The 17384-nt window shown below is 36.3% G+C and overlaps 2 protein-coding genes across 2 annotated transcripts in view; one reads left to right on the top strand and one right to left on the bottom strand.

Annotated features, from left to right (window-relative positions):
* The window catches only part of LOC113234807, an 8118-nt gene extending 1753 nt beyond the window's left edge, over window positions 1-6365 (bottom strand). The window contains exons 1-8 of the mRNA XM_026470301.1: window positions 6270-6365; window positions 5264-6193; window positions 5081-5182; window positions 3930-4001; window positions 3378-3481; window positions 2623-2728; window positions 1855-1880; window positions 1775-1813 (exon numbers count right to left, since the gene is read on the bottom strand). Of these exons, the coding sequence (XP_026326086.1) occupies window positions 1775-1813; window positions 1855-1880; window positions 2623-2728; window positions 3378-3481; window positions 3930-4001; window positions 5081-5182; window positions 5264-6193; window positions 6270-6356 (1466 nt within the window). The 5' untranslated portion in view covers window positions 6357-6365. The remainder of the gene's footprint in view (window positions 1-1774; window positions 1814-1854; window positions 1881-2622; window positions 2729-3377; window positions 3482-3929; window positions 4002-5080; window positions 5183-5263; window positions 6194-6269) is intronic.
* A 4285-nt stretch (window positions 6366-10650) lies between these two features.
* LOC113234934 (cyclin-dependent kinase 7) lies at window positions 10651-17280 on the top strand. Its single transcript, XM_026470454.1, has 7 exons — window positions 10651-10704; window positions 10945-11113; window positions 12120-12254; window positions 13275-13440; window positions 14756-14933; window positions 16616-16788; window positions 16979-17280. Exons 1-7 carry the CDS (start codon window positions 10651-10653, stop codon window positions 17118-17120), a joined length of 1017 nt encoding a protein of 338 aa, XP_026326239.1. The 3' UTR covers window positions 17121-17280.
* Window positions 17281-17384: the final 104 nt, after the last annotated feature.

The following is a 17384-nucleotide window of genomic DNA, read 5'->3' as shown; positions in this document are numbered from 1 at the left end:
TAGAGCGTGCCAAGACCCGATTTCTGCTTTCACGAACCGCGTACTGCTACAGCTGCTTTCTGCCCCCAGTCAGATCCTGAAAATAAATGTGTAGATAACGCAATGCTCGCTATGCTTTTACGCAGTGTCGCATTGCTATTGCCAAAATAGTAGTACGCTTGAACATCGCTTATCGTAGTAATTTCCATTCTGGAAGATGTCAGGTATCTTGTGCAAAAAACTGTATGGAAAGAGAGAGCCGAAATTAAATTTTGAGGCAGTCACTATGTAATCCTGTGGCGTTGGAAATTGCTGACTCGCGGAGTGTTTCTTGTGCTTAGCTTAAATATTTTAGCGACTAACATTACTGATATCACTCGATTTGATGTAATCGTTCTTTGATTTACGCTACGATAACACATCCTCGCTACAAGTACGAAGGTATAAGACAAGCTTGTAATAGAACTGGTAGAAGAATATTCTGATTTAAAAAAACTATGCCATAACCGTACCCTATGCTGTAACCGAACGACTCATAAAACAACACTACATTTTCAAAAGGCTGTATTGTAAATAGTTTGAACCATGCAGTGTAAGTATTTATTATTTATTAGTAAAGTGTTTTAACATTACCTTAATGAGAGTGGTGTAAACCGTCGTCTTCGTGATTAGTTCTAGGTAGGTACTTACATCCAATGGAAATAGCACTCATGTTACTTAGTTGTGCAAAGCGCTAACTAGGCACCATAAGAAATGAAAAAAACATCGAACAACCGCAGATTTAGAATCATCCATAGCCTGAACAGTCAGGAAACATCGAAGAATCTCGGCAAATGGCTTTTCCCCAATTCTTAGATGAGATTTCAGCACATCTGCACTACGTTTAGTTGATGAAACTATAAAACAATCACATGTACACCCCAAAAGAGCCCGATAACAAGATTTCTCCCAAAGATCTTGAAAGGGGTAGCAGCATGCCTGCGCTACGCTTATTAGTGTATTATAAAACATTCGACGATAACGCAAAATCAGTATACCGATATAAGCTTCCTTGGACTTCAGCATGCTTACACTACGCTTTTTTGACTATTATAAAACTTCAGACAATTCGCACTTTACCTATGAGCTGTGACAGAATGCGTTCTCCCAAAGATCTTGGACGGAGTTCCAGCACATGCAATTTGTTAAATGAAACTGACTGACTGATTTTATGTTTTCAAAAATTTTCTGTCAAAGATCTTGAACGCAGTTTCAGCTATGTTTATTCAAGCTCGACGATGCGCACTCGGCTGATCGCAATTGACAAAATGCTTTCATGTTGTTGGTTGCGGTAGATAAGATGTTCCATTTCTGAGAATATACATATTTTTTAATCTGTTGGTGAATAACACGAGGTTTAAGTTAAGAAAGACATATACTCCTGAAAAGAGCAATAGAAAACTGCACCTAAAATTGAGTCTTGCAGAGCAGAAGACAGAACAAAATTTTACAGGTGGTACGGTACTGTCTGTGATGAAACCGCCAGGGGAGCTATGTATAAGGTCCTATCTATTTCTACGCGAAAGTAGTACTGCTATGTTACAGATCGAAGGGTAAAGAGAGCAAACTGCAGGACATTTATATTATGTCCATTTCCGATATTAAGAATCTTCGGTGAATACCACTCTCCATCAGGTTGACTGCTTGCCGGGTTAAATACCATAAAAAAGTTTCATGCACTACGAGATGTGGGCACCAAGATAAGTGGACTGCTCATGTGAAAATCTCAGCAGCTCTGAAAGCCAATCTCGACTACATATTACGTAATCTGCTAGAAATGAGTAGTATGATACCGCTGGTGATATAATGTCTATTTTACCCTATTTCTTCCACTGCTGAGCATAGTTCACGTCCAAACCAAGCTATTAAAGTACTAAACAATGGTAAAAATGTTAGCAACGTAAAATAATAGTCCAGAAGTCTTCTCGTGTGGACTGCAAAATTTGTTTACTGAAATTATTAATAAGCAAAGAAAGAAAATTAATATCCGTTTTCTTCTATACAGCAAACATGCAACAGCGTAAATAATTAGAGAAAAGAAAATAGTAAATGATGGGTTTGTTATAAAGTAATAATACTAACATGCACCAAGCAAACGGCTGGTTAAGGCGATGAAAAATCAGTAAATAAGGTACATCTTGAGATGCTTGCTCGCTGACTTAGCTGCTGTGCTCTATAATAATAATATGTATTAAGGTCCTATGGAGTTCCGCTTTGTGGGCCTGGAATTAATATTTAAATACATCCGTGAAGTGCTTTTTACCAAATACTTTTTGTCAAATTATACATTTGATCAAATTACGCATATTACGCAACTTAAGTACTATGCGCTGTTTTATAATCGCCACAATTTATACTAATCCTTAATATCCCTTCGAAAGCACCGCTCGCGCTGATCACACAATAGTACGTACACTAAAATCGGGCAACATTAATCAGCTTCAAAAAATAAACATCCATAGTTTTGTGCAAAGAGTTTATGCCAGTGTTGAGAAGCAGATTTATAATATTGTATAAGCTCTTGATATAAAAAGTAAATAAGCAACGTTGTTAAATTAACAGAGATATTGCTACCAAAATGATAGCTCTACATTGCGTTTCAACACTGACACGAAATACATCTTTGCATAAAGAAGTTTTCAATATACCTGAAGATGATGTCCACGATCGTGAATCGCGCGTCGAGCTCTTGTCCTGGTTTACATTCGACCTGCGGCATCACACTTGTTCAATATACCACACGAAAATCAAAACAATTTCTAGTTACAAATATAAAACAACGGATGATTTCTCAACTCGACGTCCACGTGACCCCATTATTGGGCGTTGATGACTATTTTGTAGTCAAAATGCCCGTTTCTGTATAGACTAGTTGGGACGGAATCGGAACCGTGTAGTGCAAAGTATTGGTTTACAAACTTGGGACCTAACTGTGCCTTTGCTACATAAAAAAAAACGTTTTGTGACAATCAAAGAGAACTTGTAATTTTATAATTTTAGGCTTTTTAATCCGATGGCTATAAAACGGTTTTATATTTGAAGCCACTCTTCTATCTACTTAAGACCTTGAGAATTCTTTCTTCTACCGCTCGTCATAATTATATATAATTATATATATATATAATATAACTGGATTATGTAGAAAGCGAAAATTGGTCTCTAGCCAATCTTTCGTTCTGCAAGATATGAAGTGAAATTTATTCAACTACAGTATAACATATTATAAAAACCGTACCATTTTTAGAGTTTCACATCGTTTCATACCTATCCTTTATAATCCTTAAAAGGCTGAAAGAGAATCCAGTTAGGTGTACTAAAACTAAGGTATTATTAACGATAGCCTGTAGTCCATTTCTTACCCAGCTGGCGCAATGGGTCGCAGTTGCAATTGACTTGGAGTTCCGTCAGACAGTCTTTTCTGACCTCTGTGGTCTTGGCCCATCTTTGTAGGTGTTGAAGAATTCTGTAATTGAACAAGTATTGGAATTACAGGATCTTAATTGATATTCGAAGTAAATAAGATGAAATATAAAAGAAATGGCACATTGTGTGAAAATGGATCTATGAAGCAAATCATTCAGAAAAAATTTACAGCTGAAGATTTTTAATAAGATGGATTAAAAAATATTTGTAGAAATCCGCGCGTAAGTCTATATGTTTCGCAAAGTCGATCTTTAACCCCTGTGTAAACGAATAGAATCAACTCATGCGTGGATTGTAAAAGTATATTAGTTGCCAATATACAGTTTATGTTATTGTTTATGAAATGTAAAGAAAACATACAATAATTGTAATTGAAATCTACATTAAAAAACTATGCCACCAAACAGCCACCAGTGATTGTATGTAAAGCCATAATAATTAAATGATTAGTGACAGAATGACAGACAACATCGAAACTAAATGCTCACTGAGATAATCTGTGGCGATGACGCTTGTCCTGTCGAGATTATGTTTATTAGAGAGCCACTGCTCACCATGGGCTGTTGGAAAAATTTCCTTATCAGTATGAAATAAGATAATTATTAATATAAAAAAAACTACTACCCCATGCCACAGTTATTTCTAAGTAGAGAGTTTAATAACCCAGAGTCCACTAGCCTGGCTTATAGGGTTGGGGACATAGCATATCTTAAAAGTAATTGATAAACCTTCTCTGATATATAGGTTTCATCAAGACGTTTTCCTCCACTATCCAAGTCCAAGGGCATGCAAACTGTTTAGGGCTCATTCTCATTATGTCGTGACGACAGATAGTCGTGCAGTTTAAAGTGTCGTGGCTTGTATATTTAAATGAAATTGTTCACATACAGGACGACACGATTAACTGTCGGTCGTTAAGACGACAGACTGTCGTGACAATGGGAAGAGGTAAGCTTTCTACACACGGCGCCCACCAACCCGGCATCACAGCCGAGTTGGTGTCGGCGGCCTTATTTTTAATCTAATCCTATGACATGATTCTAGAAACAAGGCATCCGACACCAACCCGCCGAGTTGTGTCGAGGCGACACGGCGCCTGTCGGGTCTAATTCTGTGTATTTACTTATACGCGCAGGCGCAGGACGGGCGCACGCGTTATACACCCGACCCGCCACGCCCCCCACCCGCACCCGCTGTGTGTTTCACGCTTAACTGAATTTTAAAAAGAGTGACCGAAAATTTAAAACCGGCTCTCAAAATCACTCGATTTTTGCATGCCCTATGTCCAAGCAAGTAATATTAACTTTTGAAAGTAGTAAATCATTCAAAGTAACTTAATCCCAATCTAGTCTTCGTCCAAATATATTTGACAGATAATGCACATTATGTACCAAAGTGGTATATCTGTGGTGCCTCAACAACTGATAGTATACTGGAGATGTCAAAACATTGCTCCCAACCTTACAGTGCAGGTTTGATTAAAAATATAATACAGCGACACTATGCTACTTCGGCTTCCTGTGAAAAGTTTACAGCAACTTACTTAAGTCATATCAATTTTATCACAATGATGAGTTAACTTATGAAGAAGAAGAAAATTTCCTAAAAGTTTGGAGTAAATTATGAATCAAATAAATACCTTCTGATTGAGTTGCATGATAGTGCCTGTAGCTTGCAAATGCTGTAACTGAGCTGCTGTTAAAGGCAAAGACGTCTGTTGGAGACCTCCTGCTGGAGCAATCTGTACAGAAAAAATATGTCCATTTAAATGGACTAAGGTCAAAGCTTATACTCATACCTATAGTGGAAGATGAAAACTTACAGAAACAAACTGCTGAGGCTGCAAGTTAGCTATGCCAGTCTGATTTGATGTAAAGTCCTGTAATTGTTGATATGGAATAAGCATTGTCTGAGATCCTGGCATGGTCCATTGCACTGTCTCACCCCCTTGGATGTGGTATTTCACCTCTTTATCCCCTTTGTCAGTACTATACAGTATTTTTTGTGATGAATTTGTACTCTGAGCTGCACAAACCACTGGAGTGGCAGTAGCTGAACTGACAGTAGTGGTATCATTAGATGATAAACTGGCTTGAGGGAAATTCAATCCATTAGGAAGGATCATAGACATGGAAGATGGCACTCCACTCAGTCTCAATTGGGTTACATTTACTGGCTGCATATTGGACAAATCTACAATCTGTGTAGCTCCAAAATTGGGTTGCTGAATGCCCAAAGGCTGGGCTATAGGTAGTGACGTGAAGTTTGTATTTGATACTTGGACTCCAGGTTGAACTATGGGTATTAGCTGTCCATTTTCTTGGTTCAGAACATATTGTTGCTGAGGTAAGAGTTGAAGAACTGTTGGTTGTCGAACTGTCATAAGGGGGGCACTGGCAGCAACACTGACTACAGGAGGGAGGACTGTAGATTGCGCGGCAGAAGTCATGGTTGTGGATGTGGACAAAGTGACAGAGGCAACGGGAGGAGGTACTGGGGGAGGTGCGCTCGTAGTCGTCAGCGTAGGTGGCGGCACATTCAAAGCAGGAGGAGGTCCACCAGCCTGCGCAGCACTCCATTGAGCCAACTCAGCTCTTATAGTCTCTATTAAATTCTGCGCCAACGACCGTGCGGCAGTCAGAGACTCCGATCTCGTGTGCTGGAGAACTAAGTGTAGAGGTTCAAATTTCTCACTTTTTAGAGTCGCTAGTACGCCTGTTTCTGATCGGATATATTCTAAATTTGTTCCATTCTGCAATACAAGCATGTAAACTAAGTATTATTGAATATTACAACAGGAAATCTTTAGTAAATTTAGATAAACTCACAGGGCCGAGAATGCGTCCTTTTATGTCGAACGCAGTAGGAGCGTTGTCCAAGCCTATGTATACTTTATCTATAAGCCCACCGGACATTATTATTGGAAGAGCAATTCACTTTTACAGAATGTTTACAATTTTTTTAAAGAAAGCATCTTTGCAAACCAGCCGCAGCAAAATAACTTTCATTGCGTTGCTAGAAATTTGTTAATGTTGTGACAGCAGGATAGCATAACACAAATTTTAAAACGAATAACAAAGATGGAGTGTGTGAAAACTTTCTCCAATTTAAGCAATGGAACGCGCGGCAAGCGTTGGCATTACATCCTTATTTTCGTTCAAAAACTGAATCATGAAATTAAAAACTTCAAGAAAAATCATTACATATATATACTAAATCATGACTAAATCTATGATAACATACTTATCGAACAAGGTAATCGTGTTTGCCAAAATTTTCGCTATTAATGTTGGCTGCCAAGTCAGCCATACTTTCTCTCACGCTGGCCTTTACCTTCGCGTCTTCACGTCAATGGTAGTGGGAGGAGGTACAGTCAAGAGCACGTCAAGCTTGACACTTTGTAATTTGGACCGTTCTTATCCTAAGCGGCATAGAGTTGGATTTAAATCTTAAGTGTCATGCTTGACGTACAACCCTGTACAATGTTTTTATAACATCACTGACTACAGCTAAAATAGATGTTTTTTACATAATTAAAATTAAATAAATATAATATACACTGCGCTTCACAGATATAGAAACAAAATAGAAAATTGAAAAATGAATTTGTTTCTTCGGATAGAAATAGTTTCATTTTCTAATGTTTAGCAGTGATGAAAATCTATGTAAAAACTCGAAAAACCTTAAAACTTGTATGAAAACGATATTTTGCCTCAAGAATTAATTTTGGTTCGAGTTTTTTTACGGAGACATGTAAAATATTTAACCTAATTATTTATTCTATTAAAATTCCAAAAAATTCTTATTTACTTCTCTTTATACATTTTACAACAAAACCTTACATTAGTGACATAAGACAAACTTCAAATGTGTTAAAATGATATTATTTCCTCCCACGCCTGCACATCAAGCTACACATTGACGTATCTAGTTCCGTTGCAATGCACGGTGATTCACGCTCCATACTAAGGCGGTCATAAATACGTAACTCCGAAATTATTATTATTTTTTTATTTTATTACGTTAAAATATGATTAGGTAAACGTAAATTAATAAAATTATACATTTTAAAAAATATTTGACAATATTTAGGTGTAAAAATGTCTCGCAGTAATTTTGTTTTTAGACGATGTATCTAAAACATTTTATACTGCGACTTTTAATGGTAAAACTGTGTAAATAATGATTATTTGTATTAACAATAACCACAAATGAATAAATTAAAACAATAAAAATACATAAAAAAGTTCATTTTACAAAATACAAACAAAACACAAATTATACCAAAATACATTAAATCTCAACAATATTAACTTTAAATACATAACAAGTCTAATACAGCTTTTGACAGTACACCTTTTTTTTTAACAGGTAACTTTCGTAGACCTGTTATGAAGGGATCTGAATGAAGAAGCAGCCTATTTACTAAATCTGTGTTGGTCACAATGCGACTCATTTTACGCGTATGATTTTTTCTAAAAGACTTGATGTATTTGTTAGTCGCTTCAGCTGCTTCTTCAGACAACTCTCCGATTGACAACAAACCGTAATCTATAACATTAGCACCATGAATTAGAACTTTGTGAACGGAAGCAGGCATGTTATACCACGGATACTCGGCAACTAACTGCCGAGCCGTCTCTAAAGCGAACTCTTCGAAGTTCGTCTTATTAATATTATATCCCGAATTTAAACATTGAAGGATGATCCAGCAACGATCTAGGAGATCCTTCTTGATCCCAGTAATTTCAGCGGAAATTTCTGAATTCGAGAAAAACCGCCTGGCTGTATTACCATCGTTTGATGTTCCGCTTCCGCCACTTTTAGGCTTATCCACTATAAGCCCTAATCTTTCTCTAAATTGAGTCTGAACATATGATTTTTTTGCAGCAACAAGCATTTTGTCATTAGCGGACCTAGCTTGCCATTTCCTAACATCTAACTTGTACGCGACATGAACAAAATATTCAAAAAAACGTATTAACGCGTGAAGAGGTGATAAACCAAATTCATATTTACTCTCATCGACTTCCTTATTTAAACATTCGTCAATTTTGTTCATTTCACTGGGCAAGGCGTTACATATAAAACATTTTGATGAAGAAACACCACTAAGTGCATTACACACTTTACCATCTACCATAGTAAGTTGCAAACAATGAGTAATGCGATATTCGCGATCTTCTTCCTTGAAAACAGTAGGCTGCAAGTTCCTTATTTTATCTTTAAAATGAGCTTCTTCCTCAACTGACACTGCAGTCGATTCCTTCAAATATCGGAGGCGTATAGGACGACAGTATCGAGTTGATGAAGGACGAGGATTTTTCCACAAAACTACTGAATTTTCTTTGTTATCTGTTGTCAAAACAAGCTGAAGTGGCACATACGAAGTAACAAACAGGCTACTGTCTTCAAGAGTGGAGTCAGAAAAACACTGTTTATATTCTGAATGCCCTGTACTGCCATCGAAACCCCATTTCCCTATCAAAGATATCTTATCTAGAGACTCATTAGGTACACTATCCAAAACATCTTTTTGAGACTTGAGAATCCGATTGGCAGTATGATCTAATAAACTTTGAAGTTCGACTTCGGCGGATGATTCTGTAACAGTAATATCTGAAGGATAACAGTGTTTTTTAGATTCCACGACACTTTGGTAAGATGGGAAAATGGTTTTTGAAAACTTATTGTCTATAAATTTCTTTACTAATATATATTGATGTCGAGTTAACTGAGCTTCAACAATGAGCGATAAAACTTCGCTAGAATCGATTTCAGGACAAGACAAGCTATCGGACGCATTGAGCAATGACTGTACAAGAGAAGGGTCTTGGTTAGACAAACTAGCCAATCTTCTCCTTTTTGTACGTTTACTGGTGTCGTCAAAGTTAATTCTCGGACGGCCATGCGATGAAGAAGTTGATGGTTTAACTTCGTCAAAGCTCTGAGATACACGTAACTCAGTTCGCTGTACATCAATATTTTCAACGACATGCAGCCAATCTGAATATTTTTCTAAGAATTTAGATCTAGTACGATTCGACTTTGCCCAGTAGTGGGAAATTCGTTTACAAATATTCTTAATTTTAAGGCTTAAAGTCTCTAAATCAATATTTTCGATGTCGTCAGAAAGGGATGATGTTTCGGTCAAAGTGCTCAGGACGTGTTGCATTTTTTCATTTGGATTACCCACTTTAGAGTGCCAAATATCAAAAATTGTCATCCTCGATACAGAACATTTGAAAAATGTACCTAAAACAATATGAAAGCTGAACTTAAAAAAAAATTAAAAATTCAATACTATGGACATGCATACTTTGACACCCCTTTAAGCCAAGAAGAGGCAGCAAGATGCAAATGAAACTTATAGCTCTTAATAAGGACATATTCTTTATTCAAAAACCATATACCTCAGGTGCAGCTCAGCGCAGCCAAAAGTTGTAGGTCTAAAGGAAATTAAGTTATGCCAAAAATTTTCACCAAAAAACTGCCTTCAATAAAAAAATTATATAAAAAAAAATATGCATAAAAAAAATTAAAAAAAATTGATAATAAAAGTACATACCATGCTCTTGGATCTCCATGCTTTCACAACACGTAAACACTTGATTTGGAATAGTGACACTCAAAAACAAAGTGATTAAGTTTCGATGACTCACACGTGGTGATAATTAGTCTCGCGATGCGCTCACTTCCGATGCACAAAAGTGAATGATAACGTGACCTAATTACATTGATATTTATAGTTTTTGGAAGCTTGTTAACTAGTTACTAACTTAGTGAGTTGATCTAACCGGGATAAGCCAATGATTTTTTTTGATTTATGGCCTATGGGGGAATCACAGTGCAATGGAGGCGATTATCGAACAAAAATGTGTAGTCTGATGTGCCGTTGTCCGTGCGTACAAGTACTACTTCAAAAACACTGCCAACATGTTTGCCAACAGCATGTTAACAAACATGTTTCTAATTATCGCTGAGCTTCGAGTCCATAGATGATCACTATGTTCGAGTGGAATGGTTTATGAACGGAACTTCTTAATGTCAAATTTTAAAATTGAATGTTCGGTTCGCGTGTGCACGTTTAAATTAATTATTTTAAATAAATACTTTGAACATCAAATGAAAGCACTTTCCAATAATGAGTAGAAAATAATAAGCAATAATTTGCAATTTAACAAATTTACTTTTAGAAGTAAGTGCATAATGGAAGAGCCAATTTTGCGATATGAAAAAATCGACTTCCTAGGAGAAGGACAGGTTCGTATTCCTTAATTTGTTACATTTTGCTTTATTTCTTTCGTCAGAACATTATTTTCTTTGTAACATTCAAATGAAGAAAATTTATTGCACATGTAAATTAAACAATAAGTAATAATACATTTAAGCCAGTGTTTGTAATGTTTTTCTGCTAATACTATTACTTACATTAACCCTTTCACGTTACAATGACTAAAAACCTTGTAATAGTCTTGTATAAAATTTCTATTTTTTTTTCAGTTTGCCACAGTATATAAAGCCCGAGATGTTAAAACAGAAAAGATAGTGGCAGTAAAAAAGATTAAAATTGGATCAAGACTGGAAGCTCAAGATGGTATTAACAGGACTGCTCTTAGAGAGATTAAGCTGCTACAGGAGTTGCAGCATGTTAATTTGATAGGATTATTAGGTATGTTGTGTATTGGGGTTTGTGACTTTGGCATACTTTTTTATATTACTACATAAACATATCATCAGGGTTTTGTTGAAATTTCAAATAATTTTTCAGGGGCCACATTTTAGGTTTTAACAACTGTTTTAAAATATATATTTTTTTATAATATCAAGTAAGTTAAAAGTAGTAAGGTAGTGGTAAGCTACACGCCTGTCCATAACAGTTGCAGTGCCACTCAGAGCTTCAAATCGCAAAGATCTGAGGGGCACTGCCACTGTGCCCGTCACCCTGAGATATAAGTTGACAAGTCCCATGTGCCTGTAATTTCACCATCACCCTTACCCTACAAAACCAGAAGACAGTAATGCTGGCATTATTGCTTGGCGGCAGAAATAGGTAAGTAAGTAAGTAAGGTAATATTTACGTCCTGTTTTTAAATTCAATTTTGGTTTTTATTCAATTTAAGTTTTAGAATTGAATTTGAAATAGGATGTAAATAAGATAATAAATGTTGTAGCGATTACTTATTTAAAATATTATTAAGAATTTATAATAAATGTAATTGCTGTTACTTTTGAATAAATAAATAAATAACATCGTTACTTGACGATGCGCGTGCGCAGGTTTTTTAACAGCCAATGTACCTGGACCCATCTCGCGCTGTTGAATAACGGTACTTTCTTTTGTTACTTAAAAAACAATAGTGTGTCATTTCTATTATATATAGCATAATTCCCCCTAATGTAATAAAAAAAATACAAGATCGCTCTCGCGCAAGTTACGCCCCGTCATGCTAGCCCTATTGACATTACTGACACGAAAGATTTAATTTATTTAATCTCTTTTGTCTGCAATTGCATTGGCTCTATATTGCAATTGAAAAGCACTGCTGCTTTGCAATAAAAATACCTAGAATACATAGGCTGGATCTGGACAGATTACCCTACCAGCAGTAGCCTAATTTTTCAGATAACACATGCTCTTATATAAATTTTGTAAATCTAATTTTTGTTCATTACAGACGTTTTTGGACAAAAATCAAATGTGTCACTAGTGTTTGATTTCATGGACACTGATTTAGAAATAATAGTTAAGGACAATCACATTGTACTTACACCTGCCAATGTTAAGGCTTATATGATTATGACATTAAAAGGTAAGAATCAATTGGATTTATTTTTCGTACTTCCTTGATATTCTACTATTATTATAATAACAGATTGGAATAGGCAGAATATATTCACCTAAACTTCTAGTAATAAACATAGAATGGATAGTACCTGAAATCGCAAAATGAGAAAAAATTTTAGGCAAAAAATATTATTTACAAGTTATAAATAGTAAACAAAATAGTTTTAGTCAGTCAGTTGTAACCATGAGACCTGTAAAGCGCCCAAAACTATTGTTTGCTAGAAAAAAAAAGAGTACCTATGCGCAATTCGAGATCTGAAAAAATAGATTTTATAAATTTTTTGGTTGACCTTGAACTCAATAGTTTTAGTAACAATTCCAAACTTTGCTTATTACTACACTACCATACTGAAATAATTGCTAGTTACACATAACCTCCTTAGACCCCATGTACAAAAGGCACCACATCAAGCTGTACATTGTCAGAGCATGTTCCGTTACCCTGGAAGCAATATTTTAATAAAAATGTACAGCTTGATATAAATTTGACTGTACTTTAACAAAATCTACATAATATGTGACATGATTCAGATCCAGATTCTGTTATTCCTATGATCACAAAACATCCAGTGTACATTACAATGAAAATGTCGCATTCAAATTTAGCACTATATTCCATTTATCTATAAAGACTAATAATCTATATGCGTTTTTCATACAAAACTAAGGTCATCCTTGCTTGCGCCTGAAGCAGTACAATGTAATTATATGGGCGTTTAGCGTGTTATCATTGTAGATTGCTTAGAAGGTCAAAATTAATATAAATGTGATAAGTCCGGAATTTCAGATGAAGGTATTATCCACTCGGCATATTCCAATGTCTAATATAATTTACTTGGTCAATTATGGTGCTTAAATTGTTCAGTAATACACTCTTCATCTAATAATTTAATTAGCAATTAGTACAAATTTTGAATTTTAAGTCCTTTCAGAACTGACTTGTCTGGAACACATGTGATAACACCATTAACATACTTGTTAACAGGCTTGGAATACTTGCATCAAAACTGGATACTGCACAGAGATCTAAAGCCAAACAACTTGCTCATAAACAAGGAAGGAATATTGAAGATTGGTGACTTCGGTCTGGCAAAGGCATTTGGCTCTCCTACTAGGATAAACACACATCAAGTGGTCACCAGATGGTACAGGTTAGGAATGATAATATTTCATCACATCTGTTAATCGACAGCCTAGAGCTCTAGGGCTCGTATTCCAGAACTTTATTGAATGCTCAAGTCAGGACTTGAGTATGATTTAAAGCAGGAGAAATCATACTCAAGTCCTGATTTGAGCATTGAGTAGAGTTCTGGAATACGACCCTTAGAGTGGGTCTAATTTAACTGCCTCTGTGGCTGAATGGTTACCATGCCAGACTGCCACGCAGAGGTCCCAGGTTCGAAACCTGCGCCAGGAGAAATATTTGTATGGCCAATATTTATATCTCTCGTGAGTTTGAGTGTAATTTGTGATTGTCTATGTGTGTGTCCATTGCACCCGCGACACAGTATTTCCCTAGTGCGAGGCTATGTTAAGTGAGTGTATTAATTAGAAAAGGAGCAACCATACTTGACAACGATGTAGGTATAGCTGAGGAAATATTACTTGCACTGATGAATGTTACAGCTTGAAACAGATTATACTTTCTATGACAATAGGGTAATAAAGCATTAATTACACTTCTTTTACTTAAAGTGTACATGAACGTAATGATCTTGGTCCACCGACGACGTGTTATGAGAGCTGGTGCACTAAGCGCTTTTTCTGAATTTTAGTTTCGAACTGTTTCTTTACATATCCAAGTCGTTTTTGTAAACTGTGGGTATATGTTTGCACTATATAGATACTACATACGTTACCCAGACAGCTCAATCTTTTGCCCTATTGTACTCTAAAGATAAAGCGATAAGACGAGTTGGTGTTTCGTCAACTATAACATTGCAATCTATATATATTCATTTAATAGATTAAAAATAGACTAATTCTACCTAGATCAAGATTAATTCTACATTCGTCTAGGCCATACGTCATGTTCACAAAAATGTATAACAAATTGCCTGGTCTAAGTAAATCTGATCTTTGTATTAATAATTAAAACTAAAAGGTTTATGTAAAACTCCAAAAACTTTGAAAACACTTTTATTGTGCGTATTTATCGTTAAGATCACAAAATTGTTGCATTACAATAGGTTTATACAAAAAACAAAAACTTGCACGACGCGTGCGACAACTACGCGATCAAGGATTTTCGCCATCTTGCGGTTCGATCCACGAGAGGCGAGTATATGGTGGCGTCCAGCCAGCGCCGAGCGCGGCAAAATTTTGATCGCTTCGAGTGCGGATTTACAGCTCTATACACAATAATACTCAAGCAAATCAAAACAAAACAACAATAAAGTATGTTTCTTCTTGACTGACATAGACAAGAAGATTTCACATCAGACCAAAAATAATCTGTATCCACAGATCACCGGAACTTCTATTCGGCGCTCGACAATACGGTACAGGTGTGGACATGTGGGCCGTGGGCTGTATATTAGCTGAACTACTACTCCGTGTGCCTTTCCTGCCAGGCGAGACTGATCTCGACCAGCTGTCTCGCATCTTTCAGGTCTTTGGCACGCCTAATGAAGAAAATTGGCCCGTAAGTGTTTGGTTATTCAGTAATAATTAAGACGGCTTTAAATAAGATAGTGTCTCCTACTAGTAGATTGCATTATAAATAATAATAACACATCACACAAAATTGTAAACTTTACGTAAAACTGTTGAATCACTAAAAAAGAACGATGGCAAAATCATAGTTAAAAGAATTCGTTAGCGTCTTCAAATGTCTTAATTACAAGTTTGAATAAAATAAATTCATTAGGTTTTTCAAATTATAATAGCGGCCTATCTAAGTCTGGAAATAAAATCATATTTAAAAGAAACTCTAATGACTAATTAGTATGTAACCGGACTGATATCTACAACTATCAATTTTTTAACGTTGAGCAACATCTAGAAGCCAAAAAAGGAATTTCAATACCTACTTATGGATAATAACCACCCGAGAAAATGGTAAAACTGACAAAAAGTTTCCAAAATCAGGGATAGATGGCACGTTTCACAAAAACATAATTTGTGTTCGAGTTGCTAGTGCAATATAGTCTATGGTATGCTATTAATTAACTGAGTTTTTTTGTTATGGCTTAACTTCATGCCTTTTGACCATACCAGTACATATACAAAATAATTTCTTCTGAACTTTCGTCACGTCACAAGTCCACGGCACCATTCAGCTTTTATTAACTATGGTTAAGGCTTTTGTAATTTATTTTGATATAATAATAAACCGAATATATTTTATCCAATTACGTAACACTAAACTTCAAACAGGAATAACTTTAATTCCTGAGTTCCCAAACTAGTAAACACAAAACAAAATTCGTTCAGGACTTTCAACTCTATATCCTCACATATTTTTCATAAACTGACGCATACAAATTATGTCAACAAAAATTTATATAGGAATTGGCCAATGCCCTTTGATATGTTCCTGAATTATAAAGGTATGTACAAATAGCAGAAGCTATAGACTTCGTGATACAATGCGCCAAACGAAAACGGTCGCATCGCATGCAGCGGACTAAAAATAAAATTGTCGACAACGCTACATGCCTATTTAAAATCTTACGAAAACTGACAACCCTGCAAATGTCATTTCTCCATCTTCAAAAAAGACCGACTATTAATGTGTCTGTTATAGATCTTTGTATTGAGTTTTTTCGGCTTTCGACGCCGTAAGCGACATCTGTGATTGTGTTTGTTTAATCGTTGTGTCAATAGTGACCACTGTCATGCCATGTTGTATAGTAAATCAAGCACACAATATTTATACTAAAATCTAAAATAATGAAGGTTCAATAGCAAATAAAAATGGAAGTAAATGAATTTGCTACTCCGCGAACCCAGTGGAGGTTAAATCGTGAAAATAGCTGCGCTTGTGTTAAATATTTTTTCATGCAGTTAATTATCCCACCCTCCCCCGCATAAAATTAATAAAATAAATAACACAAACTACAGTTACAAACTACCACCAAAAATATACCCGACACGTGTTTCGCCTCTCCATGTGGCATTCTCAGGGGCTGTTGACTGCTCGACACTCAGCCAAAGACTCTTCTTCACTGGGTTCGGGGAGTAGCAAATTAATTTACTTCCATTTTTATTAACATGGACTTCCGCAAAGTAACGCCTTAATCCTTCCATCCAGTAATTGGTTCAACAGCAGCTTGGTGGCGCTAGCGAGACGCATGGACTTCATAATGTCCCATTTTGTTGCAGGGTCTAAAGAGTCTCTCAGACTACGTACAGTTCAAGCAGTTCCCGCCCCAACAGCTGCGGCACATCTTCAGCGCGGCATCAGACGACCTTATCCAGCTGCTGGAGAGCCTGTTAGCGCTCTACCCGCCCAGCCGCTGCGATTGCACGCAAGCCCTGCAGATGCCTTACTTTAGGTGAGTAAAGGGTTTTTCGCTCAATACAACCGGGTTATACTTAGCACAAGATTACCGATGACAAGAACTGTTGAATAAGACATTCACACATACAAACAATATCTAGTGAAAATATTTTACTCTAAAACCAATAATGAGTATGGGGATATTGATTAAATTTTTATGACAATCTCCTTTTTATTTGTTTCAGTAATAAACCAGCACCTACGGTAGGCAACAAGCTGCCGCTACCGACAAACATCACAAAAGTCGAGCAAGAGAAACCCTCCCTGAAGAGGAAACTTCTGGAAAACATTGATGGAGGCACCCTTGCCAAAAGGCTGCAGTTTTGATCACTTCCGAACTATATTATAGTTGGACTCATATGTTACAGTGAGCACTCACTTTCAAAGGATGCAAAGAAAGGGGCTGTTGCTTATTTTACTTATGTTACACCACACGCAAAATAGGCGCTTTGTCGTCGAGTTGCGGAAACCAGCCCGTTGCACCAAGTACCAAGTACTTATTTTATGATTATTATATTAATTTGGGAAAAAAATTAGGCCCGGCGTCCATTGGCAGCACGACAAGGGAACCTTCGGCATCCTATGTGCAAG

This window comes from Hyposmocoma kahamanoa, unplaced genomic scaffold (genome assembly GCF_003589595.1).
Source record: "Hyposmocoma kahamanoa isolate Upper Pololo Valley unplaced genomic scaffold, ASM358959v1 86, whole genome shotgun sequence".
NCBI lineage: Eukaryota > Metazoa > Arthropoda > Insecta > Lepidoptera > Cosmopterigidae > Hyposmocoma > Hyposmocoma kahamanoa.
The sequence above is the reverse complement of the archived record's forward strand: the minus strand, read 5'-3'. Positions and strand labels throughout refer to the sequence as shown.

Bases quoted from the DNA above. Each gene is read 5' to 3' on its own strand.
- LOC113234934 (XM_026470454.1), top strand. From the start codon at position 10,651: ATGGAAGAGCCAATTTTGCGATATGAAAAAATCGACTTCCTAGGAGAA. The intron at 10,705-10,944 runs GTTCGTATTCCT...TTTTTTTTTCAG, and splicing joins ACTTCCTAGGAGAAGGACAG to TTTGCCACAGTATATAAAGC. The intron at 11,114-12,119 runs GTATGTTGTGTA...TGTTCATTACAG, and splicing joins TAATTTGATAGGATTATTAG to ACGTTTTTGGACAAAAATCA.